At 35.2% G+C, this 27,933-nt stretch overlaps 1 protein-coding gene across 1 annotated transcript in view; it reads left to right on the forward strand.

The window, feature by feature from the left end:
- LOC136039526 (gamma-glutamyl hydrolase-like) overlaps window positions 1-17,140 on the forward strand; it is a 70,429-nt gene extending 53,289 nt beyond the window's left edge. The window contains exons 5-7 of the mRNA XM_065723330.1: window positions 2,727-2,836; window positions 8,412-8,643; window positions 16,997-17,140. Of these exons, the coding sequence (XP_065579402.1) occupies window positions 2,727-2,836; window positions 8,412-8,643; window positions 16,997-17,121 (467 nt within the window). The 3' untranslated portion in view covers window positions 17,122-17,140. The remainder of the gene's footprint in view (window positions 1-2,726; window positions 2,837-8,411; window positions 8,644-16,996) is intronic.
- Window positions 17,141-27,933: the final 10,793 nt, after the last annotated feature.

Here is a 27,933-nt window from a genome sequence, read left to right on the forward strand (position 1 = left end):
GAAGAGACAAGTAACCATCCTGCTCAGACACACATGTACGGAGAGAGATACAGAGACAAGCAAACAGTCGCTCAGACATACAAGTACAGAGAGAGCGAGAGAGAGAGAGAGAGAGAGGGAGAGAGAGTAAAAAATACGAACCTTCGACATCTATAATTAAGCCAAATGATGTATCGTTTTATTGTAAAAATAAACTAGAGAAAAGAAATTCTGCGAGATGATGGAATTACTGCCAAACATTTTGATTGTGCAAGTGCTTTTCTTTTTGATCATTTACATCTACTTTCTCTAATGTCTATCTTATAGTTGTAGCTTTCAGTTTTAAAGAGACAAATGGCCCTACTCTTTTATCTTTTCTCATGTTCAAGTCCCCTTTCTCAAAAATTAGTTTACCCTGTAATGCCAATTGGGGAAAAAAATTGCAGAAACTGTGAAATTATCCCTTCAAAATTTGAAGAAAAACTGAGAATTGCTTATGCTTCAATTTTACCTAATAGTAAACACATAGATAAATTTATAATAGCCTAGTTTTACCTCATCTCCTTTCTCACTTTCCGGTTTGGCAGTTTTCTAGTCCGACTCAGAAACTATCTGTTTGTAGAGTATATTTTCGTTATACTAAATTCCTTCTCAGTGACCCTCCGTAGGCTAGAAATAGCTACTTAATGAATTGATTCCGCCTAGTTTCGCCTGTATGCGTTATTGATAAACGGCTACATAATTTTCGTTCTTCTATGTCGATAGTATCTCATCCTTGGTCAGCATTATTTATTTGATAGAACGTTGTCTGTTGGTGTTGATGTGTATTTATTTATAGCTTTTTTATTTTATTTTTTCTTATTACTCCATCTTAAGGTCGTTTCACCCTCTTTTTGTTAAAGATGGCTTATAAATAAATTGAATTGAATTGAATTGAATTAAAGCAGCACTAGAACGTTGAATCTGATAACAGCACGTAAAACTGCGGACTTTGAAAAAAAACGTCAAAGGGATTTTGCAGCAACGTCTTTGGATGTTATCCATTTTTAACGATTTGAGAAGAATATAGGTAATATGTATTGTTTTAGATTGTCTAAGACATTGCAAAATGTGTGAATGAATGAATTTTTAGAGGTTTTGCGAGTTCAGGGTGCTAAAATAGGTCTGAAAATTAATCTTAAGAAGACTAAGTCACTAAGGCTAGGAATAAGTGAAGACGAAAAGGTAACGTTTGGTAACAAAAAGATTAATCAGGTCGGCAGTTTCACTTACCTTGGCAGTATTATTAGGAAAGACGGTGGGAGCAGTAAAGATCCTAAAAGTAGAGTAGCTTCGAAAAAAGTTTCGAAGAATTGGATGATAAGTCTGCAAACCAAGATTAGATTATTGGAAGCTATAGTGATGACAGTGGTCAAATATAGCTCTGAAGCATGGGCACTCCGAAAAGTGGATGAAAATTTACTAGATGTTTTCAAGAGAAATTGCCTAAGGATTGTTCTGGTACCCGGCTGAAAGATTTAAAGGAAATAGGAACTTCCTGGGAGGGTGTGAAGAGGGAGGTCTTGAATAGATGTTTATACTTCTCGCGATGTTGATCAAATTTGTACCCAATAAGAATTTAGATTTCTTGCTTGTTTTGTTTCTTGAAAACCAAAAGTACCATTAAATATGTACCTAAGTACGTATATAATATGTACATAATATACATAGATTTGTACATAAGTACCAGACAAAAAAAGTCGTAGACCGTATTACATCACAGTCTGGGTCTGATGACGTGTCGCCTTTGATCCAGATAATTGAATTTTCTAGTGATTTGTGGTAAATTTTATTGGAAAAGGGTAAAAATAACATTTTCAATAATATTCCTGTTTTTTCGTAAGCATCCTGTAAATTATGTAGGTACGTTCTTTTTCCGTTGACATACATCAAATTCCGTAGACCCACTGAAAAAATCAAAGAAGTGAAAACACTGTGAACAATGAAAATAAACAAGCAGAACTAAATAGCAAAATTTCACAACGCTTTTAGTTCGTCAAAACATAAAAACTAGCAATCTCTTGATACCCAAAGGCACACTTTTTTTTATGAAAAATATTTTCTTTTTTTTTTCTTTTTTTATACACTTTTTTTTATGAAAGCTATACTTCCTTAAGTAGTTCGGCTCCATAAGTTTTTAGTTTTTTGGGCTTTTTATTTACGCAAATTTCTTCTTTTTTTTGATTCGACATGCGCTGCTACCAGGCCTGTACAACTACATATGGAGCTTCTCTCTAAAGACTGAATTCCCAATTTTTAAGATAGTATTTTTAATTTTTAGAGTTTAAGTTTTTAAGATTTCGTTTTCACACATACATATATTTTGAGATAATAAGTTGAAACAGCAGATTTTATTTTCAATCTTTATTGTGTTATAACTCCTAATGGCTTAATTTGTTTCTGTTATTCATATTACACCATAACTTATATATTCCTTTTGTCTTTTTAACCCGCAATGTTTAAAATAAACTAACCACTCTTCATTGATTAACACTCCCTGCCACCTAAAGAAAAAAACTGCTTACCCCAAAACATTCAACTTTTTTTCATAACGATTTTTGTTCTTTGAGCAAATGTTTCCCCATTTTCTTATGAAATGCTAGATAAAAACAACTCCAACTTAAAGGTAGTTTAAGAGGAAAGGAAATGAACTTTCTTGACAAGTGAAACCATGCTGTGTCTCGTAAATCAAGAAATATTACTTTCAGAGGAAATAGAAGAAAGTCGTATACTTTCTGCAGCTCCCGCAAACGTCTTGGATATCTTGAGCAGCGAAAATGTCACTGCTAACTTTCATCGTAAATGCTTAACCAGAGAGGTATGTCTTATTTCTATAAAATTTATTTCCGTAGTATAATTAATAGAGTATCAGCTGAATATAGTCAACAGAAAATGTATGAAATTTCTCAAACAAAGAAATTTAGTAGTGTGAGGATTGGGAAATAGCTATATATATTAATATAAATATATATATACATATGTATATATGCACACAGAAACACACACACACACACACACACACACAGCATAGCACGCGGCAGGCTTCTATATATGGATTCTCATTGTCCCTTGTGTTCTAACCGGAGACAGTATACATAGCTGGGTCCTGACGGCTTCGCCACCGGGCCCCAGCTCGGCACATGGCAGGCTTCTATATATGGATTCTCATTGTCCCTTGTGTTCTAACCGGAGACAGTATACATAGCTGGGTCCTGACGGCTTCGCCACCGGGCCCCAGCTCGGCACATGGCAGGCTTCTATATATGGATTCTCATTGTCCCTTGTGTTCTATTGCAGTTTTTTCAAAGATATTTGATTATTAAAGCAAGTCCAATTTCTAACAATGATATCTACTAAGCTTCAAAGTTTTGGTTTTCTTTTTTAGATTTTTGAATTCTTTTAATCCATTGTTTTTTAATTTTGGTTTTAATTTTAATTTTTTTCATTTTTAGTTTTTCTTCTTTTTTTAGTTTTTTTTCTTTTTTTTAGTTTTTTAGGTTTTTTTAGCTTTTTTCTTTTTATTCTTTTTTTTTAGTTAACTTTTTTTTAGTTTTTTTTTGTTTATTTTTCTTCTTTCTCTATTTTATTTTTCTTCTTTACTTTTTAGTTTTTTTTCGGAACATGCCCCAGCAAAATTACTTAAACAAAATTACGTCACTGATATGAATATTTTTTTTCCAAAATTCAGGCTCTTAATGAATTTTCTTAAGCTTCTGACCTATGTAAATGTTTTTTGTAGGCCAGAATATCTCGGTGTTTCATGTCTTATAACTGCCCGCATTTTGGCTCTTCAATTTTTATTTTTGGCTCTCGTTTTCACATGTCTTCTAAGCACCCGTACCTTTGCACTTCATTTTCATTTTTGACATGTTTTGATACTCACTGTTGCATGTCTTCTAACCGCATTTGTCGTTCTTCGTCATTTTGGATTTTGATTGCATCAGACAATTTAGTAACAGCCTTTGCTTTAGCTGCCCGTATTGGTCCTGTCACAATTGATGGTCCAGATTGTTGATTTTCACCCATTGTGAATTTAATTGTTTCGGGCCGTTCTCTCGGTCTTATCACGTTTGATAGTTTAGGTGGTGGTGCCAATGAACCATCGTTTGTAATGATTGCAAATTTTTGTTTTTTGAGTCTTCCTACTGACATTATATAGCTGTTTGCTTTCAAAACTTTAAGGTTGATCCCGTATCAACTACATTATATCTAACAAAAAACAAATTAATTTAAAATTTTTCAGGTTTTTTTTTCTAGTTTGGATTAAAACATTAAAATTATTGTTCTGGCACCATAAATATCTTTGCAGTTTATATAATAATTGAAGGCAGTTTTTCCTACAAACTTGAATATATTGAAAAATTATTTTAACATGAGTGTAGACTTTTATGTTGGTGGATGACGTCGTTACAATACTGACGTATATAAAAATGACGTTTCTCACATGAATCATTTTTCAAAAATTAAAGCTCTTAAAGAATTTTCTGAAGCTTCTGACCTATCTAGATCGTTTTTTCAGGTCAGAATATCCCAGGATACCAATTTTACCGAAAAAATGAGGAGTATTTTTCAAGAAAAATACATAGACAATTATTGCTCACTTATAAAGATTAAAAAGATAGTATATATGTGTATATATATAAATAAATATATATATATATATATATATATATATATATATATATGTATATATATATATATATATATATATATATATATATATATATATATATATATATATATATATATATATATATATATGTATATATATATATATGTATATATATATATATATATATATATATATATATATATATATATATATATATATATATATATATATATATATATATATATATATATATTTGCAGAGACGGGTGCAGAAGTATTGGACAAACAACAGGAACCGGGTATTTTTTTTGAAATTGTATTTTCTTTTGCGAAATACATACATAGACAATTATCAAACAGTTCGTGGTAACGAACTGTAGTAAGGAGTAACCTGGCTCAATAGTAACCGAAACTCTAAAAACGGAATTTTGATAGCAATAGTTACATTAAAAGAATCGCATTTTAATACTGATTTTGAATATATAAGTTTCATCAAGTTTAATTTTACCCATCAGGAGTTGCGAGCCTGAGAAAATTTTCCTTATTTTGGAAAGTACAGGGAAACACCCCTTAAAAGTGATAGAATCTTAACAAAAATCACACCATCAGATTCAGCGTATAAGAGAACCCTTTCTGCTCAAAACGAGCAGAAACCAATATTAGTAGGGCTGATAATCCCCATGCCTTCTTAAGATCAGAAAGCAATTTGTGCTTTGCTAGAAAAAAAGGAAAAAAAAAAACAAATAACTGTGGATTGTCAGTTGAATTGATACATACAGATATTTATTCCTTAGAGTTTTGTTTTTTTAATTTATGAAAGTTAAAAAGTGAAAACATTTAAAATCTATTCGTTTTTCAGTAATGCGCGAATTTTGTTCTGGTCTTGAGAAGGCAGGGGGTTCGACATGCCCAATATCCCTAAAGACATAGTTGCTGAACCGTTCTACTATGCTGAACAAAATGGCTGTCTCAAAATTTTGACTGGATGCGTCTCGAAAATGAATTAGCTTGAAAGAAAGGCTGCTCGACCTCCAATCTCTTTTTACTCTTCAAAAGGGCTCTAAAACCTTTAATTTTGAATCGAATAAGTTCGTTTACAAGTTTCAATGATATTTCTTGTAGTTATAGAGTGGTGCTACCTATGATATTTCTTATATGCTCTTTTGAAAACCTGCATGCATACAATATTGTCGCTTAATTGAAACTCCTCCTAAACGTTCCCCAAAAGTTGCACCTTAATATCCTTAGCGTCATTTGTTACAGTTACTGTAGTGGTACTACTAAAAGTATACGCATAGTGACTTCTAGCTAGTTCAATTTTCCCCACAACTTACCCTTAAAGGTCTAACTTATTAATATAAGTTGTTCTTCATATATTGCTTTGTCACCTTTATGAAAGTCCATATGCTCATAGTTTGTTTTGATTTATTTTAACATCCGCCCAAATATTCCTTAAAAGCTTTACTTTAATGCCCGTAGCTTGCGCAGTCATAATAGTTGTGGCAGCATTAGCAGCAGTATGCACATAGCACCTTTGGTCTCTTCAATATCCCCTTCAACACACGCTGAAAGTTTCAGCTTAATACCGTCAAACATTCCTGAAGCGTTTCTGATGCGTCTGCTTGACAACCTGTGTGATCATAGTGTATTTCGAATCAATTCCATACAGTTTCTATTTATACTAAATTTTTTGTCTTAGTATCATTAGTCTTAATAGCTGTAGTAGCAGTAAATTTAATTGTAGTAGCCCAAGCTTTATTGGCCTTAATAGCAATAGAATTAGTAATAATAGCAACAGTAGTAGTAGTATGGGTAGAAGCAGTACCATTAGGATGCAAATATTTTCTTTTCGTTAGTTCAACATCCTCACAAAAAGCAGTTAAAATTTCTACCGGATAAATTTGTGAAAAATACGACGTGGAGGGGGGGCTACCCTCCGGTCACTTTGACTCATAAAAGTGCACTATACTATTTGATTTACAATCAAATGAGCCCCCTCCGGAGTTTTTACGACCACGATTTCCATACAAACCATATATGCCATCGGGGCATAACTTACAACCCTTGCACTGAGGGCTGTGGGGGAGGGGAGGTTTTCATCCTGAAAGACATAAAGTCCAGACCTTTCAACTACACTGAATAAAATGGCTATTTCAAAATTTTGATTAGATTTTCTTTGGGAATTAATGGGTTTGGGAGGGGCTTGTTGCCCTCCATTCACTTTTGACTACTAAAAACAGTACTAGCCCTTTCAATTTCCATTCAAATCAGCCTTTTTCGAAGTTTCTAAGACATCAAACGGCCAGGTCAAAAATTCTATCAAATGCATTTTGGGAAGATATGAGGCGTGGGGGGCATCCACGTCCGATCAATCTGAATCTTAAAAAGGGCACTAAAACTTCTGATTAAAAATCCAATGATCCCCTTCGATGCTTATGCAATCACCATATCTATATAAGCCTTATATGCCCCCAGAGTGTAACTTACAGTCCTTGCCCTGAGGGCTGTGGGGGGGGTGTCATACTCAAAGATATAATTTTCAGGCATTTCAACTACAATGAACAAAATGGATGTCTCAAAATTTCCATTGGATGTGTTCTGGGAAATGGTGGGCGTGGGAGAGGGTTAGTTGCCCCCCAACCACTTTCGACTATTGAAAATGGTACTACCCCTTTCAATTTCCAATCGATTGAGCTATTTTCGAAGTTTCTACGGCAGCTCTTTCGGTATCAAATGGCCTGGCCTAAGACCAAAAAAAAATAAAAATAAGAATAATACATTATGCCCACATCACTCTTTACTTGCCTATGATAACAGTGTAATCATGAGCTAATTTGTCTATCCACCTACAAACTTGATTTCATTCGATCTTTTTTTTTTAAGGACTCGATATGTGTAGTAACTGAGACTCCACATGAAAAGCGAATATGATTGCCAACTATAAGGTACAAAAACTATATATATTAACTGAATTTAAAGGAACGTCAATATTTTGAAAGTAAAATTTTAGGTTCTACAGAAACCATTTTTAATGCCTCCTCCCACAAAGCAGTTTTTCCAACCCTTATATGTTTTCCTCAACATAACAGATTGCTAATCCAGATTAATCGTTATTTACCCAACCTTGAAGGAAGATAAGTGAGTGTCTTTTTAGTTAAGCTTGAATTAAAGGAATCATTTATTTATGCAGAGTAATCATGATAGCCTGAAAACTAAGACGATTAGTGATCCCTGACTTGTCGCCCAATATCCTAGTATTGGTGTAAATGTTCAAATTTATACCAACCCACTGGTATAAATGTTCAAATGTCGTTTGTCACACAAGCATGGCACACTGCGCCACACGTGGCATACTCTGTGCCACCGTTAGGCAAACAATTGAGTCTAGTTACACTACAAAAATTGAATATGATGACCCTTATAGCAGATCATTGTCGAAATCCCTTGAAAAGCTGAATGGGTTCAGAAAGCTTTAGCTTGTGATGATCAGTTATTATTTCCCATCAAAAAGTTTTACAAATATGCGTATTGGTAAAAATGTTGGACGGTAACTTGTTCCACCACGTATAGTACACTGTGTGCCGCCTACTGGCCAACAGGTTAACTACTGTAGCGTCATCTGCCAAGCATCGTCACGACACGTGTGACATTCGCTACATGGTGTATACGATTTGTAAAAGTGGGAAACTCCTTAGTAATCATGTTAGCCAACTAATTCTTTAGCTCTTAGAAAACAAAGTTAACCTTGTACTGATAATCCATTATCTTTTTTTTTCCTATAGAACATGACCTTATCTGGACTCGATAAAACATATCGAGTTCTCGCAGTAAATCACGATAGTAATGGCCTTGAATTCATCTCTCTATGGGAAGGGGTTAGTGAGCCATTTTATGGTGTCCAGTTTCACCCCGAGAAAAATGTATTTGAGTGGACAACCAAATATCTGTCCATACCTCACAGTGCAGAAGCTGTTGAAAGTGGAATGTTCTTTGGTGAATTCTTCTTGAGTGAGGGTAAGATTTTCTGTTTTTCGTGTTTTTCGTTTTTGGGGGTTTGCTAAAGAAATACCGAGGGAATCTGTTTAACAATACATCAAATATCTGACAATGTTCCAAAGTGTGGATGCTTGTTCGACGTGGAATATCGTTGGTGAATTCATCGCGATAGATGGTTATTTTTTCCTTTTTTTTGGGGGGGGGAATACTAAAGATACTTGATTTTATTTTTAGATGTCTTGGTCAGGCTAGGGAAATTTTAGTCCGGTGATCACCCCTGATGCTTCAAGGTTCTCAGAATTGTAATTTAATGCCCAAATTCTACATTCGTCCTTTTTTAAAATTTAATATTTAGTAGACCGGAAGAGTGGTGAAAGTATAGTAGAGTGGAAGGGACTATGAAAGGAACTACTACTGGAAGTAAACCGGAAGGGTAGTGGACAAGAAGGGATTTTGGAAGGGACTAATTCTGGAAGTAAATTGGAAGGGTAGTGGAATAGAATAGACTTTGTAAGGGACTACTACTGAAAGTAAACTCGAAGGGCAGTGGACTAGATGGGACTTTGAAGGGACTACTAGTGTAATGAAACTGGAAGGATAGTGGACTAGAAGGGACTGCCAATCGAAGTAAACTGGAAAGGTAGTGGACTAGAAGGGACTTTGGAAGGGACTACTACTGGAAGTAAACTGGAAGGGTAGTGGACTAGAAGGAATTTTGGAAGGAACTACTGCTGGAAGTGTAATGTACTGGAGCTTTGCTTTTTATATTTCATGCAAGCATTTTACGTCATTTTCTTGCAAGAAAATAGACAAGTATTCGGTGAACCAACAAAGGAAGACAGATACGCACATAGGAATTCATTTTGATTCGGACAGCGTGTTCAATGAGAGGACCACAAACGACACAATATCTATCCATGCCACAGAGTGTAGAAGCTACTAATAGTGGGATGTTCTGTGGTGAATTTTTCTTGAGTGTTGGTAATATTTGTTTTAATTTTTTGGCTTTTATTTTTTTTTTCTTTGCTGAAGAAGATTTCACAGGTAAAAGCAAATGATGGTAATGCTACACGCCAAATACTTTTGAGAAGGAGTCTGAGAAGAGTTAGTGTCATTCAGCTTTCTATTCAACAATATTTTCAAATATATTAGTCAATACCCTGATGATTACGCCCCTTTACCTAATGGGGGAGCTATATTCGTGTGCGATATGCAACATTTTGATGACTCCGTTGATCTGTATTATTTTTAATACTGATTTGCTTTTAGCAGTTAATTGGTAATGCAAAATATTGCCAACTTTAAAAAAAAGTAACAAAGTTTGGTTAGGGAGGAAGGGTGGAAAACGTAAAAAACGAAGGTGTAAAAAAGATTAGTGTAATTGAATTCTCTATTCAACATTCTGACAAACATATTGGGTGCTACTGTGAATGGTTGATGGTCGTGGGGCCTCTTCCCACCTCTAATGGAGGAAGATATAAGCCTAGGCTACATTACAAGCTGGGAAAGGCATAGACTAAAATGGAATAAACTATGGTAATCAGATTAATAGAAAATTTCTGCATATCAAGCAGTTCGTGGTAACGAACTCTAGTAAGGAGCGACCCGGCTCAATAGTAACAGAAACTCTAAAAAATTGAATTTACCAATAGTTACATCAATAGAATCGCATCTTAATTGCTGATTTTAAATATATAAGTTTCATCAAGATCAGTTATACCCATCAAAAGTTACGATCCCGAGAAAATTTGCCTCATTTTAGAAAATAGGGGAAACACCCCCTAAAAATCATACAATCTTAACGAAAATCACACCATCAGATTCAGTGTATCAGAGAACCTTATTGTAAAAGTTTCAAGCTCCCATCTAGAAAAATGTGGAATTTCGCATTTTTGGCCAGAAGACAGATCACGGATGCGTGTTTATTTGATTTTTTGTTTGTTTTTTTGTTTTTTTTTTCCTAGGGTAATCGTATCGCCTGAGTCGTCCTCGAATGTCGCGAAAGGGCTCATTCTAAGGAAATTAAAAGTTCTAGTGCCCTTTTTAAATGATCAAAAAAGTTGGAGGGCACCTAGGCCCCCTCTCACGCTCATTTTTTCCCAAAAGTTACCGGGTCAAAATTCTGAGATAGCCATTTTATCCACCATAGTCGAAAACCTAATAACTATGTCTTTAGGGACGACTTACTCACCCGCAGTCCCCGTGGGAGGGGCTGCAAATTACAAACTTTGACCTGTGTTTACATATAATAATGGTTACTGGGAAGTGTACAGACGTTTTCGGGTAATTTTTTGGTTTAGGGGGAGAGTTGAGGGGGTTACGTGGAATATATTTACATGGAGGAACTTCTCATGGGGGAAGAAAATTTCAGTGAAGAGGGCACAGGATTTTCTAGCATTATTTGAAAAAAACAATGAAAAAATAAATATGATAAGTTTTTCCTACTGAAAGTAAGGAGCAGCATTAAAACTTAAAACGAGCAAAAATTATTACGCGTATGAGGGGTTTACCTCCTCGTTATACCTCAATCTTTACGCTAAAGTACTTTTAGTAATTTTATATATTTATTCTACGGCCTTTGGGATTCAGAGGTCATTCTTAAGGAATTGGGATAAAATTTAAGCTGTAGTGTAAAGAGCGAGGTATTGACGAGGGTAGAACCCCCTCATATACGCAATAAAAACATACAAATATAGAAATTCGTTACATAACTTAATTCATAAGTTACGTATATTTTTTACCAATGAAAATGCTTGTAAAAAATTAAAAGTTCTAGTTGCCTTGTTAAGTAGTCGAAAAATTGGAGGGCAACTAGGCCTCCTCCCTCGCTCCTTTTTTCTCAAAATCTTCCGATTAATTGCAATTAATTAATATGCAAATTTCGTTTTAATTATTTATGTGCGGAGAGCCAAGATCAAAACATGCATTAACTCGAAAACGTCCAGAAATCTAAATAAAAAACAAGTTCTTTTAAATGAAAGTAAGGAGCAACATTAAAACTTAAAACGAACAGAAATTACTCCGTATATGAAAGGGGTTTTTCCTCCTCAATGTCCCACTCTTTACGCTACAGTTTCTTACTGTTTTAAAAAGTAGAGTTAAGAGAAAGAGTCAAACTTTAGCGTAAAGAGCGGGGCGTTGAGGAGGAAAAGCCCCTATCATATACCTAGTAATTTCTGTTCGTTTTAAGTTTTAATGTTGCTCCTTACTTTCATTTAAGAAAAAACTTGTTTTTTTTATTTAATCATGAAAAAAGAATTTTGCTATAATAGTGTTTTCTTGTGGAAATTCTGTATTTAGACTAAAACTACGTCTGGATCTATTAGGGGGTAGACACAACTGTCATAGTAGCAACCATTATATATATATAAAGAATGTTGTACGGGGAAATTCAGTGGTACTATTATTTTGCTATTACAGTGTTTTCTTCTCCGAAGTAGTGTTTATACAAGACTACCAAACTGTGTTCTATACCCTGTTTGAAATTTTAAGAATTCATCCCAAGTACAAAATAAATACTGAGGCTATAATAATCTGTATTTTAAGATAATTCTACATGGTTCAAATTCGCTTTATTTGATACGATCTGTAAAACCAGCTCAATTTAAGAAATCGCTGATGGCAGAAATACTCCTAGAAAGCGTAAGCAGTGCGTTGAAAAAGCAACCCCTCCGATATTTTTGAAGAAGAGGGCCAAGCCAATAATTGGTATCCTTCGAAATAAGTAAAAAGAGGAAAACTGACCGGAAGGTGGCTAAGAACTGCTATCCGAATGAATAATCCTGAAGACTGGGAAGCTTATTCGGAACATTTAAAACTCCTGGAAAAGGAGATAAGGAGAACAAAGGGAACCCCTTGGAGGACTTCCTGTGAAATTATAGAGTCAGATGAAGCTAGTGACAGGCTACTAAAGACTCTAAAGAATGATCACCAGGCACGCTTGAGAAGTGTGGCCAGAGTAGATGGAACTCTCACAGCGGACCCGGAAAAAAAAACCTGAACTGCATGCTCGAAATGCTTGTAAAAGACCCTGAAGAAAATAGTCCCATGCCAGCTTATTTATAAGCCCAAATATGGAGAAGGACCCGGCATCCTTAATTGTAAAGGAAGACTGTGTCAAAAAAGCTGTGATGATTTTCAATCTTATATAGCCCCTGGAGTTAAAAGGATAAACTCTATAATGCTCCAGAAAGGATGGGAGAAAATACAAACCCATTATATTGGTATTGCAAAGAGAAGCTTCACTTTGGGCTATGTCCCTCGTACATGGCTAAAGGCCAGGGGCGTTTTCCTACCTAAGCCAAGGAAAGAGGACTACTCAAACCTCCGCTCTTATAGAATGATTACGCTAGCCTTATTTCAATTGAAAGTGATGGAACGACTTATTCGAAACCAAGAACACGATATCCGAAAAGCAAATACGATTTAAGATAGTAGGCTCTACAGACGCTGCGGCTCACCAATTGGTGTGGCGGATAGAGCAAACCATAGAACGTAAAGAATACATCCTGGGCATATTCCTTGACACAGAAGGAGCATTTAATAATGCTACTTTTGAATCCATAGAAACAGCCACGGAGGAAGCAAGATAGATCTATTTAGAAATAGAATTCTCATGTTTCTCAGGAATCGGCGGATAGTCGTTGAATTAGAGGGAGTAAAACAATCGAAGACTTTTCAGATAGGATGCCCGCAGGGGGGGGGGGGTAATTTCCCTATATATGTGGATCCTGATCATGAACAGCCTTCATGATAGCCAGGAATATGCGAATGACCAACTATCCTTACTGAGAGGAAAATTTCTCAGGACACTGTTTGAATTTGGACAGCACATGCTGGACAAAATAAAAATTTGGTCACAGAATCATAAACTACGCTTAGCACCTGGAAAGATTGAAGTAGTAGTATAAACAAAAAGAGGAAATAGTAAGCTCCCTTTGCTCTACAAATATATGATCACCCATTATCCCTGAAAAAGCAGGTGATATACCTAGGAGTCATAACTGATCCTCAACTGGGCTGGAAAACTCATTGTCTTGAGTAGGCACAGAAAGCTAGAGCTTCCCTGGATCAATGTCAACGAATGGTGGGAAAGAACTGAGGCTTGACTCCCACTAAGGTCATTTATTTATGTAAGACCGTATTAGACCAATTCTGTCACATGGAACAGTGGTTTGGGGTTTGGGTCAATTCAACTCGAATTGCGAGCCACATAACCCCCTTAATAAGAGTGCAAAGGCTAGCATACCTAATGATTACATCAGCATATCTTGAAACTACTACGGCATCCATGGAGCTCATCTTGGTACTTCTACCCGTAGAAAATTTTCTAGATGAAGAACCAGTAAAAAGTGTTGTTAGGCTACCAATAAACGATAATAGACCCAAAGACAGCAGATAAGAAATGGAAATATTAAAGACCATGTTGGCATTTGTAGCTCATTGCTTCGGTGCAAAGAGCTGCAGATGCCTAAAGATATTGTAATCCTAAGAATAAAACCAGAGTGGCAATTCTAAATTGTCATGAAGGACAGAAAGGAAGTGGAGCAAGAGATAGAGCTGCTCCACCAAAGTAACGCAATAATATGTTAGACTGATGGCTCGCAGTTTGATGGAAAATTGGGCACAGGAATAGTAGTATATAGTAGTAATAGTAGAACACTCTTGACGTGGACAAGAAGGTAATCACTTATCACCTGGGAAAATTTTCTACGGTTATTTTGGCTGAAATGTTCGGGATAGAACAGGCAGCTGGTAATGGGACTGTTGGAAATGGGAAGTACAGGAAAAGATTTATGTATTTTAACTGACAATCAAGCATACCTAAAGTCTCTTCAGAATATAAAGAGCCGACAAATAGCCCTAAATAGTTTGAGATCCAAAGGAAACAAAATTACGCTGATGTGGGTCCCAGGGCACTCTGGAATAAAGGGCATTGAGATGGCAGATGAATCAGCTAAGGCCGGGACATTACTGAGATATTATTGTCCAGAGCCCGTAATCCCAATTTTTCAGAGTTGCTGGAAGGCGGCAGTAAGGGGTTGAAGCAAGTAGAGAGTGGAACAAAATTAGCATAGGAAGGTGGGGTAAAAGGAAGCAAAGGAATTATTTCCGAAGTTCAACCCCACCTTGACTAAACATTTTCTACGACTGAAAAGATTCGAGAAGAAAATGGTTACAGAAGCCAGTAAAGGAATTGGAACTACTGGGAAACCCCAAATTGGGTTTCCCGAATAGGGAGGGGTGAATCCCCATTATGCCAAAAATGCGAGATGGCCCCTGTGAAAACGGGAGGCATCTGATAGAACAATGTCCAGCTAGGATTAGACACCGGCTTGAGATATTTCATAATGTTATTGTTAAGCTGGAGGACATAGTAAGGGAAGGAGAAGTCTGCCAGGTAGCAAGATATATGGTAAGGGTGGGGAGACTGAACCGATCATTGGTCCCACCCCTCTCCATAAATAGATCTTAGTTTATGTGGTGTAGAGGCAATGGGCCTTGAAGGCCTGAGCCTCGACCCACTGATAGTGGGTCCACCCCTTCAAATAATAAAAAAAATAATAATAATAAGCTGAAATTCCCGTTTTAGCCTGAAATTCTCTATACTTAAGACAGCAAGGGCTGGATTTCAAGAGTTTATACTGTGTTTTTTTATTTCAAGGTATAAAGGTCAAACATTAAAATTTCTTCATTCCGAGGGAGATCAAGGGGCTGCTTTTGGTACACGTGACTACCCAGAAAGTCAAAATTTACACATAATACAGAGGTGGAGGGTCAAAACACCAATGGAGGTCATCGTGCCCCCCTCTGAGAGAAAAAAAAATTATATCCATCTTTGATTGTTTCCAAACAATAAGGTAGATTACCATTGGTTGTTTCCCCAGGAAATGAAAAAAGAACACTATATTTTCTATTAATTTTCTTCGATCAGCATCATCTCATGAGAGTTTTTGTCCCTTTAGGGAGATAGCCACTCAGACAGCTGGTAATTGCCTAATTGCTGAAACTAGTAACGTACTTAGAATCAAATATAACATGGTACTAATAAAAATTACTCTTTTAAAACAAGATTCGCATCACCATGTTAGCCTTGCAACTAAAATATGATTATTATAGTAAGGCTGTATACTTGACCTGACATCGTGCTAGAAGGGAACAAATTTTTAATTAAAAACTTAACAGGAGAGCTGAAACACGGATTTTATAGGTATTTTTTATTTTCATATTTATGTACTTATACACATAATTTCCCCCGTTGTCCTCCGTAATGAGCCCAATGTAAGAAACAAATACTGAAAAAGATGTAATAAACAAAATTAGTTTTTTACTTTAGATTGAAAGCCCCCCACCCTCATTTTCAAGGTCACACATAACCGAACAAAATTGTGGCAGTTTTATTGGGTTACTATAGTTTCGACCTAAATTTTAATGCTGTTTTGAAAAGGAAATTTAAATTTTCAGTTTATAAGGAGATAGTAGTAGTGATGGGGGAGGGGGCTAAAATCTAATTTTTCACTTATTTTCTTGACAGTAAAAAAAATCCTTCATTAGGAAAAAACAATTTAATGGAGCCCTGATTGGAATTAAAAAAAAAAAATTTAGATAAAAAAATGACGTTAAAAATATCCTCAGTGATAGTTCAAAATTAATCTGAATTTGTTTCCGTTAAACTCTACTAATCGAAGCACTGCAAATAGACTACATTAATCGGATCCAGAATTCTGCAATAGCCCAATATACAATTTTCGTTTGTCCAACTGTCACCCAAATGGAAAATATCCCCCAGCCCCTACAGACGTACTACTGTTGAATAGTATGAAGATTACGTGTTAATCTTCATGTTTATTCCTAGAGATGACCTTTAAGACAAATCATTGTAATTAACAGGAGCCTTCAGGGGTTAGGGCACGTTGAAGAGCTGTCAGATTGCCCTTTAGTTGGTTTTGACTATTAAAAATGACTCTAGCGCTTACAATTTGAGAATAAACATTATACCCTTTTTTTGCAACCATCAATTCTATATGCTGACCTAGAGAAGAGCGGGAATACAGGAAAACCACATCAATTTTCCAAAGCAACATTATATTGACTATGACATCAGGTTTTCAAAAATTGACCGATATTATCAAAGCAAAACTGTTTCATAACCGATACTATCAAAGCAACACTACTAGGCTACATTGCCTATAACATCAGATTTTCCAAAATTGACTGATATTACCAAAGTAACATTGTTACATAATCAATACTACCAAAGCAACACTATTACATTGAGTATGGCAACAATTTTTCCAAAATTTCTCGATAAAATCTAAATTATTGTAATAAATTTTCAATAGATACAATGTATTTTTTTTCCTAATTTCAGCGAGAAAGAGTGACCACAAATTCCCAAGCCAAGAGGAGGAACAGAATTACCTGATATATAACTACCAGAAGACGTACGTGGGAAACAAAAATTCTACATTTCAAGAAGTCTATTTCTTTTATTAAAGTATCTTGGATAACTGAATCATTTGCGTCTTTCTGTATGATTATATACCTTTCTCAAAAGAGTATAGAACACATACAAGACATGAATCCTCGGCAAACTAATATACGATAGGAACTAAGCTGCCAGAGCCACCCACGTTGTAGCGTCAATCCCACAAAAAAAAATTTAAAGCTGAATATATTTGTAAGGGATACCTATTCTGAGTTGTTTTTTTTTTCATTTTTTTTTTCAGTTAGTTGAAAGAACAAAATTGAAAAGACAAAGCAGTTATTTTGGCAAGGACCTTCATCAAGCCGTCCTCAGCAGCCAAAACACAAAAAAAACAGCCTTTTGAACTTATTTACAGCAAGGCAGAGGTACAACTGCAACAAACCAGAAAAATGAAAGATTATTCAAAATTAGATCGAACAAGAATTATGTTCCTTTCGATTAGCACAGCCTGTCTAATAACCTGATTCTTTATAACATGATCAGTTGAACTTGTTTTAAAATGAGAAGGAATATTAGTAGATTCTCTATGCATTAAAATACTATAAAATGGGTTTATTAAGATATACCTTGTATTTATGTTTATAACTAGATCTTTGCGTTTGTATTTCTTAATTTCAATGGCTCTTTAAAGATTGTTTTAAACCATTTGCTTTGGAAACCAAAGTTGTCTCGTCAAAAAGAACTATTGATCTGGATGTTTGAAAGCTCATAGAACCAAAGAATAGTCAATTTTGTCGTTTTTACCTTTAGAAGATTTATTTATTGAAAGCTTGTGTTCGTTTAGTCTTTCGCTTAATTGTTGACGCGTTCTTCCAAAGTAAAACTCTCCACAGGAAAACTAGATTCTGTAAACGCCACATCTAACTACAGGATCAGTTTCATCTTTCCCAGAATTGAAAAAAAAAGTCAAGCTATTAATCCATTTTTGAAGGGGAAAAAAATTATAAGCTTATCCCCATGACTAAGAACATACTGAAAAGTTGCCAAATTTTTTTTTCGCTGGTAGAATTGGCTGAAGAAAGGGAGGCGGATCTATCACGTTCTTGTTTTACCTTTTTTAAGCTTTTATTTATAATTTTAATGCGTTAAATCATTGCAGAATGAAACATCTTCAAGTGTAATTTAGTTCATATACTAAAAATTGTCAGCTGAAGAGACAAGCCCACCTCTTTTCATACAAGGAGGGTAGTTTGACGAAAAATGAAAATAACAATCATTGTGGGTGCATTTTCCATAAATAGACCATTCAAGATCAAGAACATTTCTTTAGAACTAGAACATCCAAAAAGAAAGCTTCCCTGAGTCCTCAACCTCCAACGTAAATCGAAAATTCGAATCAAAACTGTTTAAATGCACCAAAATACCCTCAACTCCCATGTTGGGAAACCAACAGAATATCATCAAAAAAACGTTACTAGAAAGTGTTTCAAGGGAAACTAACCAAAGCAGAATTTTCAACGGAATCTATTTAGGAACTTGCCAAATAGGGAGATAAAACGATTCCCGTCGGTGAATACATAATTTCAAGATGAAATTTGTCCTAGCCGAGTCGGTTGGTGCGCTGGATTTGGGATCCTTTGTCTGAAAGGACGCCGGTTCGAATCCCAGTGTACCCAATTGTTCAGTTTGGGACGGGATTCAGTGGCGTGACTCTGTAAGCTTAGCCAGAGTCGACCCAGCTTTAAATGGGTACCTGGAGAAATCTGGGGAAGGTAAACAGGAAGGGTGTGCGAAAGCACAGGATGGTTGGCCCCCAACCCCCCATTGCACTTCCTGGCTGAAGGGCCAAGAAACGGAGATCAGCACCGCCGGTAGGGACTGTAAAGACTAATGCCGTATCCTTTACCTTTTACCTAAAGTACAAGGACAATTTGCTGCAGTGGCGGACAAAGGTAATTAAAGTGTCAATTTCCAAAATCTTAAAATCTGACCAATCAGAATTGTCCTCCAATTTCCTTTTTTAAGGCTTGTTCACCTTTATTGACGTCATAGGAGGTGTACATTGACACTCAAAACTCGCTAAGATGGTATCTCCAGTTACACAATTTTTTAAGCTTCCTGCAAGGTGGACTGAGTTTTAATATAGGATTTTTTTAGTCGTTCAAAGGGGCTAAAAACAGTGGCCAAACACTCTCCTAGTCTTGTGGATGGGGAGCTGTAGCATGTTGCTACTGGGTGCAGTCGAATATCTTTTACAAGGATTTTTGAAAAGCCCTAAGATTTTGGAGTATAGCAACCTTTGGGAAGGCTTGTCTGGACATTTCATTGGCAATTAGTCTACTATCTCTTAAAAATTTATCTTTAAGGTTTTACCTTATATTTATCTTTTTATTCTTTTTAATTATTTTTTCTCAGTTGGTGTGTGTATTTATCTGTGGGATTAAGTTTGTATTTCATTGTGTGTGGTTTTATCCATCAAAATCCACCCTGTCTATAGTAACAACTGTATTCCTTCCATATTTTTTTTTATGAATATTGTGTTTGTATATTTTTTGAACTATGGGATAATTAGATTTCCTTCTTAGATTGATCGGAAAGTGACGAACAAGGCTTGCAATCAAAGATATTTTCTATGATTTCTCCTCGTATAATATTCGGTTTTTCATCCTCCCCAAGAGAGCCAAAAATACAAGACATCACACTAGTAATAATTTCTAAGACATTTACACCTGTGTCAGCCATACAAAATCTGGTTCTTTTTCAGAAATTGCTTAGCTTCATTGATGCAAAAATCTTTGTTGGTATATTTTCTAAAAGCAGACCAGGGCAAAATCTAGGAAGTAACTTTCAGGACTCTTGAAATCACTGGAATTCTAATTTGGAAAATTTTTCTGAGAACCAAGTTTTTGCTGATTTGAAATTTTCTCGGAATAAGTTTTGTGATCTATTAAGTATTTAGCTAAAATCTAAAATGTCTTTCGCGTCTATGGCCTTTAAAATATTTTTTAGGTTTTTAAATCCACTTTCTTCATAAAAGAGACTTCTGACTATAGGCCTAAGTGTAGATTAAGTTGGAAAGAATGAAGGTTTAAACTGGCAAGTGAAGTTTTACATGTTTTTTAACAGAATAAAAAAAAAATTGAAAACCCATTTGTCAAATTGTTCCTGTAAGCTTGACGTAAATAAGTTTTAAGACCTAAGTGGCTATATGTGACGTTTGACAAATATATATATCTATATATATAAAAATAAGTTGTCTGTGTGTGGATCTGTGGATCAGGTGACGTCACCTGAAAAAACTGGATCAGGTGACGTCAAAACTGAAAAAACTAAAAAAAGGCAAAAACTACAAAAAAAACTAAAAACTAATAAAAAAAATAAAAAAGCTAAAAAACTAAAAAAACTAAAAAAAGGCAAAAACTACAAAAAAAACTAAAAACTAATAAAAAAGCTAAAAAACTAAAAAAACTAAAAAAAGGCAAAAACTACAAAAAAAACTAAAAACTAATAAAAAAAATAAAAAAGCTAAAAAACTAAAAAAACTAAAAAAAGGTAAAAAACTAAAAAAACTAAAAACTAAAAAAAAATAAAAAAAGGAAAAAACTGAAAAATAAGCTAAAATAAAGGTAAAAACCAATAAAAAACTAAAAAGAAAAAAAGGAAAAAACTAAAAAAAAATTTCATCTAAAAAACTAAAAAAAACTAAAAAAGGTAAAAACTAAAAGAACTAAAAAAGAAAAAAATAAATGACGACACTCAAAGAGAAAGCGACCAGGACAAAAGGAATGTTCGATTAGCAATCAACAAAGCACCGGGACACAGGGAGTATAAATGACGACCAGGACATAAGTAAAAAAAAACTAACAAAACTAAAAAGAAGGTAAAAACTACAAAAAAACTAAAAAGAAAAAAACTAAAAAAAGGCAAAAACTACAAAAAAAACTAAAAACTAATAAAAAAGCTAAAAAACTAAAAAAACTAAAAAAAGGCAAAAACTACAAAAAAACTAAAAACTAATAAAAAAAATAAAAAAGCTAAAAAACTAAAAAAACTAAAAAAACTAAAAAAAGGTAAAAAACTAAAAAAACTAAAAACTAAAAAAAACTAAAAAAAAGGAAAAAACTGAAAAATAAGCTAAAATAAAGGTAAAAACCAATAAAAAACTAAAAAAAAAACTGAAAAAACTAAAAAAAGGCAAAAACTACAAAAAAAACTAAAAACTAATAAAAAAGGTAAAAAAGCTAAAAAACTAAAAAAATAAAAAAACTAAAAAAAGGTAAAAAACTAAAAAAAATAAAAACTAAAAAAAAACTAAAAAAAAAGGAAAAAACTGAAAAATAAGCTAAAATAAAGATAAAAACCAATAAAAAACTAAAAAGAAAAAAAGGAAAAAACTAAAAAAAATTTTCATCTAAAAAACTAAAAAAAAACTAAAAAAGGTAAAAACTAAAAGAACTAAAAAAGAAAAAAATAAATGACGAGACAAAAGGAATGTTCGATTAGCAAAAAAGCACCGGGACACAGGGAGTATAAATGACGACCAGGACATAAGTAAAAAAAAAAACTAACAAAACTAAAAAGAAGGTAAAAACTACAAAAAAACTAAAAAGAAAAAAAAACTAAAAACTAATAAAAAAACTAAAAAATCTAAAAATCTAAATAAACTAAAAAAGAAAAAAAAAAGGAAAAAAATAAAGGAGAAAAACAAAACTAAAAAACGAATGTATATACAGACCGGGACACCGGGATACAAATGACGACCGGGACACAGGGAATATAAATGACGACCGGGACACAGGGACACAACTACAACGGGGACACCGGGGGAAACAGGGGGATATAAATGACGACCGGGACACCGGGACAGGGAATGGTCGATTAGCAATCACCATCAACAAAGCTCAAGGGCAATCATTAGAATCATGAGGTATAGATCTGAATACAGATTGTTTTCCCATGGACCATTATATGTTGCATGTTCAAGAGTCGGTAAACCTGACAATCTATTTATATGCAAAGACAATGGGACAGCAAAGAATGTTGTATATTCGCAAGTTTTACGTAGTTAAAACCATATATATATATATATATACATATATATATATATATATATATATATATATATATATATATATATATATATATATATATATATATATATATATATATATATATATATATCTATCTATATTCACAGGTGGGACATAGGGACACAACTACAATGGCGTGTAACTATTATGGCGCGTAACGACTTACGCGCGCGGGGGGGCTTGGGGGGGCGCGAAGCGCCCCCTCCTACTAGGTGTTGGGGTGGCGCGAAGCGCCACCCCAACAGCTAGTATATATATATATATATATATATATATATATTTATATATATATATATATATATATATATATATATATATATTTCTTATATATATATAAGAAAAATTTAAAAGCCTATAAACAAGTTGAAATCTGTTGGTTGAAAAAGTTTTTAACAGGCCAGTTTTTCATTAGCCGATTTTTCAAACTAGTTAAAAATCACCCTCGTTTCTCGGTTTCTTAATTATTTTCATTTTTTTATGAAACGCCACATATATGGTCTAAAATGTATTTGTTTTAAGTCAGAATTCAGTTAGCACAAAGAAGGCCTCAGTTAGCTACAGAAAATCTGGAGGCTACGAGGTAGACTTCGGAGGCAATATCTTGACCTGAAGGCTAGTTAATTTTAAGCTTTTAAGTCTCCTGGTGTGAAATTCTGCCTTCTTTACCCTCCCCTATATTTAGGAAACAGAACAAAAACGGTAAACACTAGATGACATGACCCTAGCGACACTTCTTATACCCTTTGCATTTCTCTGTTGACACTGACAGTCAGGTTTGCAATTACGTACAATAAAATTTTTCAAGTATAAACATCTTTGATAGGAATAATTGTTCATTTGCAATTAAACATCTTTCTTTAAAATTATACAAATCTCTTTGCGGTTTCGTCTTATCTTTACGCCAAAAATACAAACTTACCTCAATTTGACAAGCAAGTAAAATCACCTTTTCAGTATAAAATAATCCCTTATCCTTCCAAAAAAGGAAAGGAGAGAGCACTATCCGATACTTTGGGGCAGAGGATTGTCCTTTAATCCTATTGGGTCATTTCTTATGACGTCAATCGTCATATTTCTTTGTGCCAATCACATTATTCCTTAAGCTTACCTAAGAAAAGGAGACTAATTATCCTGCCATTTTACAACTGTGGTTTTATTTACCTATGCGGCTCTGTTCAATTACGAGTTAGTAAAAAGAAAGCACAGTTTCTGAGCCATAATATTTTTTTTTGCCTTACAATTTAAAAATCTGGCTAAAATTTAATATTGAATCAAAATGTCAAAGTTGCAGTTCTGTATAATGATTTGTTAATGGATATTTTCACTTTAACTTCACATCTTTGGAATTTATATTGTTTAAATTCATTTTTTAAGGGCTGAAACCATCATGATCCCCGTTAAGAAAATGTAACTTTAGGTCACTTATGAAAAGAGCTTTAAAAGTTTCAAGCCGATCGAATAGACGGTTTTTTTTGCTAATTTCCAGGGAACTCATGCCCGCAATCTACTTTTTGACATTAGGGCCACTAAGCCTAGAAACTTACGGGTGTAAGTTTTAAATCTTTGAAAAAAAAATCGTAAAAATTTCAGGCCAATATTGTCAAAATTCGATCTCATTTTCGTTGACCAGTAACTCCAAACTAGATTTTATTTTACATATCACGGTTCTGTTGGCCCTGGAACTTAATTTTCAAGCCGTTTGAACGAAAAATTTGGCCGCTTTTTCTGGCCCCATTTTCGGGAAAATATTTTTTTTTTATGTGAACTGGTATGTCCTTGGCACAATAGAATACAGGTACAAGTTTCAAGCCAATCAAAAATAAAGTTTTATGGCCGATTTTTGGGGTTCCACCTTTAGATTTATACTGTTTAAATTCACTTTTTTTTTAAGGCTCAAACCATCCAACCCTAGTTAAATAAATGTATCTTTAGGTTATTTAAAAAAAGAGTTTTAAAAGTTTCGAGCTGATCGAATTCTTTGCTAATTTCCCCCAATGGGGAAATTAGCAAAATGGGCCTTCATATATGGTAAGGGTGGGGAGACTGAACCCATCATTGGTCCCACCCTTCTCCATAAATAGATCTTAGTTTCTGTGGTGTAGAGGAAAATGGGCCCCCATTTTTGGGGTTCCGTTCCCTAGCCTAGTTTTATGTGGATTAGAGGCCCCATAGTACAGGAAGTAATAGAAACTAGTCTCAAGCGGCTTGGAAAAAGTCAATTTTTCTCCTTTTTTTGCTTCCATTTTTGGGTAAATCAAGCTCTTCAAATGTTTCCATGCAATGGGTGTGCATAGACAGGGAGCTTAAGAATCCAAGTTTCTAGCTATGCAAAAAAAGTTTTTGACTCTTCATCAGGAGCCGATTTTAATGGCCTTTTTGAGTCTCTATTTTCGAGAAAAGGATTTGAGGTACAAGTTTCAAGCCGACAGGAAAAAGGTTTTTGGGCCTTTTTCGGGCCTTATTTTTGTGAAAACCAGTTTTTTAAACCTTTCTCTGGCCCTAATGTCTGATTTATCCTACGACATCTCATGTTTCAAGGATATTGAAAAAAAATTGGGCCCCCTTTATGGGAGGCTGATACTACAAATTGACCTTTTTTAATGCATAAGGTTAGGCACAGTGACCTACGGTTGTAAGTCTCAAGCCATTCAGAAAAAGCTTTTAGGCGAATAAAAATTGCTTCGTTTTTCTTTGTATCGGGGTTCCAAAGGCTAAGAGATAAGTTTCACACCAATAAAAATGTGTTTTGACCCATTGTTCCCCATGCCTGGAAGGGAGGCATATGCGGAGAAAAAGGGGTTCTTTTTCAGACCCCATTTATAGGCGATCCAGATTTTTCTTTTTGCGCATTAGAATCCCTTGTCCCAGGAACTCACAAGTGTATGTTTAAAGCATGTCAAAAAAGAAAATCGTCCTTTTTTGGTCTTCGTTTTTGGGAGAACTACTCTCCCAAACAAAATGTTTATACAAAAGATTTTCTTGACTAAAATAATTACGCCTTTAAGTTAAAAACTGATGAAGGAACCCATAACACCCACAATCACCCAACAAAAACACCTAGTCCCGTAGCCCAAGAAATTGTCCCTGAAAGTTCCAAGCCAGTCGCAGAGCCAACGCTATACACATCAAAATTTTCTCCACTATAAAAACAAATCTAAAAATAATGAAAGGACTGCGGCGGTCCTTCCCCTGGTGCTGAACAGGTCATACCATCCATGGCAAATAGTTATTGGGTATTTCGTCTATTTTGAGACAACGACTGCTTTGGAATTTGGTCCAATGTCAAGGACGATTACCGGGTGCCCTAGTTAAAGGAAGCCCAAGTGAAAGGGACTTGCCTCCCAATCACTTTCGACCCTTTACAGGGCACTAGACTCTTCAATTTCCAATCAGATGAGTTCGTCCCAAGCTTCTACGACTACTTCTGTCATATGCAGTGACGCGAACAATATACATGGGTTGCTCTTCTCTTTAAATCTCGTAAACTTTAGAAAGCTCACTGAAGGACCGACCTTAAATTCCGGTTTCTATACAATTCAAGCTACTAGAGATCACTTATCCTTCTAGAAAGTGGGATAACTAGGGATTACTAGGGGATTATTAGGGGATTACTAGGGATGGTAACTAGGGACTTGTAGTTTGTTTCCTAGGCAGGGCAATAGTGTTGCCGAACTAAAGAGCGATATAGGCACAGTTTGCATAGGATTGAACAATTGTTTTTCTTTCTCACCAATGCACTTTGCATAGGAGTTGCCGTAAAAACTTCGAAAGGGGTTCATTCGATTGGAAATTGAAAGGGCTAGTACCACTTTTAAGATTCAAAAGTGATTGGAGGGCGACCAGACCCCCCCCCCCAAAAAAAAAAACATCATTTTCCCGAACACCCAATTAGAACTTCAAGATAGCCATTTTGTTCAGAATACTTGAAAGGTCCAGTAATTGGATTGGTATGTCTTTAGTATGATACCTCCCCAGAGCCCTCAAGCCAAGGTCTATTAGTTTTACTATTTGTCCATTATTGACACATAAGGTTTTTTTGGAAGGGACGATAGTGTAACATCCGGAGGAGGCTCATTCGATGCGAAAATCAGAAGTTCTAGTGCCTTTTTAACAGTCAAAGTGATCAGACGGCAACTATCCCCCCTCATGTCCTCCTTTCCCCAAACGCGTGTAATAGAAATTTTAAGATAGCAATTTTGTGCAAAATAGTCCAAAGATCATATGAAAAGGCTCTTGGGTCGAAGCCACCCCCCAGAACCCGGGAGAAAGGGTTGTAAGTCATACTCCGGGGACATATAAGCTATAGAAGGTGTGGTCGTATAAACCTTGGATGGGGCTTACTTGATTGGAAATCAGAAGTTCTAGTGTTCTTTTCAAGGGTAAAAAAAAGTGGTTGAAAAGCAGCCAGCTAGTCCCTCCCCCACACCCGTTTGATTGGAAATTGAAATATCCAGTTCTTTTTCAAGAGTCAGAAGTGATGGAGGGCAACTAGTCTCCCCCTCCTCTGAAGCCCTCTTTTCCCCAAACGCACCCAATGGAAATTGTGAGATAGTCATTTTGTTCAAAATAGTCCAAAAAACATATAACAATGCCTCCAGGGTTCACACACACACCTCCCAGAGCCCGGGGGAAAGGGTTGTAAGTTATGCCCCGAGAGCATATAGTGTTTTTATGGAATGGGTGGTCGATAAACTTCGGAAGGCACTCATTTGATTGGAAATCGCAAGTTCTATTTTCGTTTTAAGAGTCAAAAAGTGATTGGAGAGAAATCGGCCAGCCCCCCCCCCCAAACCTGCCGTTTCCCAAAATATATCCAATCAAAATTTTGAGACAGATATTTTGTTCAGCACTATTGAAAATTCCGCTGTTATGCCTTTGTGGTGTCACCCACAGCCCTAATGTTAAGGGCTGTAAGTTAGGCAATTCGTTCATTGTTTACATATAGTAAATGCCACTGAGAAAGGTGAGCATGTTTGACCTTTACTTTCCGAAAAGACGAAGGGCATTTAATCAGAAAACACAAAGGCCTTTAGAGAATACTGAACTAAATCAAAACAAGTTATGAGTATGCGGGTTGTCAAAAGGGCGTAATTCAGAAAAGAGTATATTAATTTAGAACCTTCAGGAAATGACAAGGGATATGATCAGTTGAGCAAAAAGGCAATATTTAAATGCAACTACTACTACTACTACCCCTAAAACCACTGCTTCTGCAGCGAGTACTACCAAATCTGAGGATATTGAAATAAATATCTGAGGAAACGTTTAGGGGAAAGTTGAACTAAGTCAAAACACACTGTGAATACAGATTAATGATACAGACGTATCTGCAATATTTTTGGACCTTACCCTATCAAGATGAAACTTCCGGTGCGTCATAAGTGGTTTGTTCAACTGACCAAAAGGCAACATGGACCTGATACTAATGCTACTACTAATACAACACTATTATTACTACTACTGCTCCTACTAATACCGCTACTACTATGAGGCTAGCACTATGAAAGCTACGCGTATGAAGGTGAAAAATTGAAAGAATATTGAGGGAGAATTTGAACTAAATCAAAACACACTATGTGCATGCAGATTGTCCAAAGGGCGCACCTCAAGAATGGATTTGGGTATTAAGTTAGAGCTTTCAGAGAAGGCTTAAAGGGGAAGATCTATTGACCAAAAGGTAATATACGCATGGTACTTCTAACGGTACTACCATTACCACTTTTATTGCAACTACCATTAATGCTACTAAACTACTCCAGCTATTATATTATCTATGTTTATATTGTTAAT

The sequence above is a fragment of the Artemia franciscana genome, chromosome 19 (assembly GCF_032884065.1).
Source record: "Artemia franciscana chromosome 19, ASM3288406v1, whole genome shotgun sequence".
In the NCBI taxonomy this organism is placed as follows: domain Eukaryota; kingdom Metazoa; phylum Arthropoda; class Branchiopoda; order Anostraca; family Artemiidae; genus Artemia; species Artemia franciscana.